This window comes from Chiloscyllium punctatum, chromosome 28 (assembly GCF_047496795.1).
Source record: "Chiloscyllium punctatum isolate Juve2018m chromosome 28, sChiPun1.3, whole genome shotgun sequence".
Lineage (NCBI taxonomy): Eukaryota > Metazoa > Chordata > Chondrichthyes > Orectolobiformes > Hemiscylliidae > Chiloscyllium > Chiloscyllium punctatum.
In genome coordinates, this window is record NC_092766.1 from 11,253,330 (window position 1) to 11,257,636 (window position 4,307).

General features: G+C 51.4%; 1 protein-coding gene across 5 annotated transcripts in view; it reads right to left on the bottom strand.

Moving 5' to 3' along the window:
* Window positions 1–1,506, bottom strand: part of LOC140453997 (sorting nexin-27-like) — a 12,304-nt gene extending 10,798 nt beyond the window's left edge. For 3 of the 5 annotated variants that reach the window (XM_072548915.1, XM_072548912.1, XM_072548914.1), the window contains exon 1: window positions 1,373–1,500. In XM_072548915.1, the coding sequence (XP_072405016.1) occupies window positions 1,373–1,441 (69 nt within the window). In that variant the 5' untranslated portion in view covers window positions 1,442–1,500. Of the gene's footprint in view, window positions 1–1,372 lie in introns of all 5 variants that reach the window. The other 2 variants (XM_072548913.1, XM_072548911.1) reach the window with 1 other exon arrangement.
* Between the last annotated feature and the right edge of the window lie 2,801 nt (window positions 1,507–4,307).

Genomic DNA, 4,307 nt, shown 5'->3' on the forward strand with positions numbered 1-4,307 from the left:
GGGTGGGAGAGAGGGGAGATGGGGGTGGGAGAGAGGGAGATGGGGGTGGGAGAGAGGGAGATGGGGGTGGGAGAGAGGGAGATGGGGGTGGGAGAGAGGGAGATGGGGGTGGGAGAGAGGGGTGGAGAGAGGGGAGTGGTTGGGGTGGGGGGGGAAGTAGGGGGAAGGAGAGAGAGAGAAGGACAGACAGAGAGAGATATCAGAAGCAGCCATTAAAACAGGGAGAGGTCACTGAAGTGAGCTCAGGAGCTTGCATCATATCCCCGGTTTCCCCAGACTGTAGCCCCAGGGCCTTCCACAAACTACTGTACCCCACTCCAAACGACTGTACCCCCTCCCCGTCCCATCACCTGAGGGCACAGACTCAGATAGGAGAAAGACTGGTGGATGCTGGCAGTCAGAAACAGAAATCACTGCAAAAGCTCAGCGGGTCTTGTGGAGGGAAATCAGAGTTGGTGTTTCAGGTCCGGAGACCGTGCCTTATTTCGGAGACAGGGTTACCTCTTTATAGATGCTGCCAGGACCTGCAGAGCTTTTTCAGGTGTTTCTGTCACTGACTCAGGTATTAGAAAAATAGCTGCTCCGACAGTGCCCACTCCCTCAGCACTGACCCTCCGACAGAGCCCACTCCCTCAGCACTGACCCTCCGACTGTGCCCGCTCCCTCAGCACTGACCCTCCGACAGTGCCCGCTCCCTCAGCACTGACCCTCCGACAGAGCCCGCTCCCTCAGCACTGACCCTCCGACAGCGCCCGCTCCCTCAGCACTGACCCTCCGACAGTGCCCGCTCCCTCAGCACTGACCCTCCGACAGTGCCCGCTCCCTCAGCACTGACCCTCCGACAGCGCCCTCTCCCTCAGCACTGACCCTCCCACAGCACCCACTCCCTCAGCACTGACCCTCCCACAGCACCCACTCCCTCAGCACTGACCCTCCGACAGCACCCGCTCCCTCAGCACTGACCCTCCGACAGCGCCCACTCCCTCAGCACTGACCCTCCGACAGCGCCCACTCCCTCAGCACTGACCCTCCGACAGCGCCCACTCCCTCAGCACTGACCCTCCGACAGCGCCCACTCCCTCAGCACTGACCCTCCGACAGCGCCCACTCCCTCAGCACTGACCCTCCGACAGTGCCCACTCCCTCAGCACTGACCCTCCGACAGCGCCCACTCCCTCAGCACTGACCCTCCGACAGCGCCCGCCCCCTTGTTCTCCAGTGACTGTGATGTGGCCTTTAATCCAGAGCTGGGTGACTCAGCGATGAAGGAGAGAGAGAGAGAGAGAGAGAGAGGTGACCCATGGGGATCGGATTCCTGGTCCTGAGCTCCCGTCCCCAGCGCGGGGGGGGGAGGGCGCGGAGGCTCACTCACGTAGGGCGTGAACACCTTCACCCATCTCGGCTTCTTCTGCCCTCGGGCGTACTCGAAACAGAACGCCATGCCCTCCTCGTCCGTGTCCCAATGCTGCACTTCCTCCCACTCAAAGGAGATGACTTGGTTCTACAACAGCAAGGACGGTGAGGCAGGGAGAGCAGATAACGTTAGCGCGTGCGGCGCTGAGCGCATAGGTCCTGGAGTCTCTCGGAAAGATCTCCAAGTCTCTCCAAGAGGACCGAGAGAATCGACGGGCACATGAGATCGAAAGGAAACGGGTTCGCAGCTATAGTTCATAAAGAATAATTCTCACGCAGACACAAAGGCAATAGGTGTTAATTATACACCCAGAGCACAAATAAAGGGAGACTGTCGGGACACAGGGACTGGGAGCAGCAGATTTATATAAGGGTATTAGTGTGATTATATACCCAGAGCACAAATAAAGGGAGACTGTTGGGACACAGGGACAGGGAGCAGCAGATTTATATAAGGGTATTAGTGTGATTACACACCCAGAGCACAAATAAAGGGAGACTGTTGGGACACAGGGACTGGGAGCAGCAGATTTATATAAGGGTATTGTGTGATTATATACCCAGAGCACAAATAAAGGGAGACTGTTGGGACACAGGGACGGGGAGCAGCAGATTTATATAAGGGTATTGTGTGATTATATACCCAGAGCACAAATAAAGGGAGACTGTCGGGACACAGGGACAGGGAGCAGCAGATTTATATAAGGGTATTGTGTGATTATATACCCAGAGCACAAATAAAGGGAGACTGTTGGGACACAGGGACTGGGAGCAGCAGATTTATATAAGGGTATTAGTGTGATTACACACCCAGAGCACAAATAAAGGGAGACTGTTGGGACACAGGGACTGGGAGCAGCAGATTTATATAAGGGTATTGTGTGATTATATACCCAGAGCACAAATAAAGGGAGACTGTTGGGACACAGGGACGGGGAGCAGCAGATTTATATAAGGGTATTGTGTGATTATATACCCAGAGCACAAATAAAGGGAGACTGTCGGGACACAGGGACAGGGAGCAGCAGATTTATATAAGGGTATTGTGTGATTATATACCCAGAGCACAAATAAAGGGAGACTGTTGGGACACAGGGACTGGGAGCAGCAGATTTATATAAGGGTATTAGTGTGATTATATACCCAGAGCACAAATAAAGGGAGACTGTCGGGACACAGGGACAGTGAGCAGCAGATTTATATAAGGGTATTGTGTGATTATATACCCAGAGCACAAATAAAGGGAGACTGTTGGGACACAGGGACAGTGAGCAGCAGATTTATATAAGGGTATTGTGTGATTATATACCCAGAGCACAAACAAAGGGAGACTGTTGGGACACATGGACAGTGAGCAGCAGATTTATATAAGGGTATTGTGTGATTATATACCCAGAGCACAAATAAAGGGAGACTGTTGGGACACAGGGACAGTGAGCAGCAGATTTATATAAGGGTATTGTGTGATTATATACCCAGAGCACAAATAAAGGGGGAGACTGTTGGGACACAGGGACAGGGAGCAGCAGATTAATATAAGGGGTATGTGTGTGATTATATACCCAGAGCACAAATAAAGGGAGACTGTTGGGACACAGGGACAGGGAGCAGCAGATTTATATAAGGGTATTGTGTGATTACACACCCAGAGCACAAATAAAGGGAGACTGTCGGGACACAGGGACAGGGAAGCAGCAGATTTATATAAGGGTATTAGTGTGATTATATACCCAGAGCACAAATAAAGGGAGGACTGTCGGGACACAGGGACAGTGAGCAGCAGATTTATATAAGGGTATTGTGTGATTATACACCCAGAGCACAATACAGGGAGACTGTCGGGACACAGGGACAGGGAGCAGCAGATTTATATAAGGGTATTGTGTGATTATACACCCAGAGCACAAATAAAGGGAGACTGTTGGGACACAGGGACGGGGAGCAGCAGATTTATATAAGGGTATTAGTGTGATTATATACCCAGAGCACAAATAAAGGGAGACTGTTGGGGCACAGGGGACAGGGAGCAGCAGATTTATATAAGTGTATTGTGTGATTATATACCCTAGAAGCACAAATAAAGGGAGACTGTTGGGACACAGGGACGGGGAGCAGCAGATTTATATAAGGGTATTGTGTGATTATATACCCAGAGCACAATAAAGGGAGACTGTTGGGACACAGGGACGGGGAGCAGCAGATTTATATAAGGGTATTGTGTGATTATATACCCAGAGCACAAATAAAGGGAGACTGTTGGGACACAGGGACAGGGAGCAGCAGATTTATATAAGGGTACTTGTGTGATTATTATACCCAGAGCACAAATACAGGGAGACTGTTGGGACACAGGGGACAGGGAGCAGCAGATTTATATAAGGGTATTGTGTGATTATACACCCAGAGCACAAATAAAGGGAGACTGTTGGGACACAGGGACAGGGAGCAGCAGATTTATTATAAGGGTATTGTGTGATTATATACCAGAGCACAAATAAAGGGAGACTGTTGGGGACACAGGGACAGTGAGGGATGTCTCTGGTCGGCCCAGCATTTATTGCCCATCCCTAATTACCCAGAGGGCAGTTAACAGTCAAGCTCGTTGCTGTTTGGTCTGGAGTCACGTGTAGGCCTGGAGCCACGTGTCGGCCAGGACTCGGTTCGGAGGGCAGTTTCCTTCCCTGAAGGACATTAGTAAACCAGTTGGGTTTTCCTCACAATCGACAATGGCCATCATTCGCTCTTCATTCCCATATTTATTGAATTCAAATCCCACCATCTGCCATGGCGAGATTCAAACGCAGTTCCCAGAACATGACCTGGCTCTCTGGAATAACAATCCAGTGGGAATACCACGAGCCCATCGCCCTCCTCTCGACCCCGAATATGAAGAA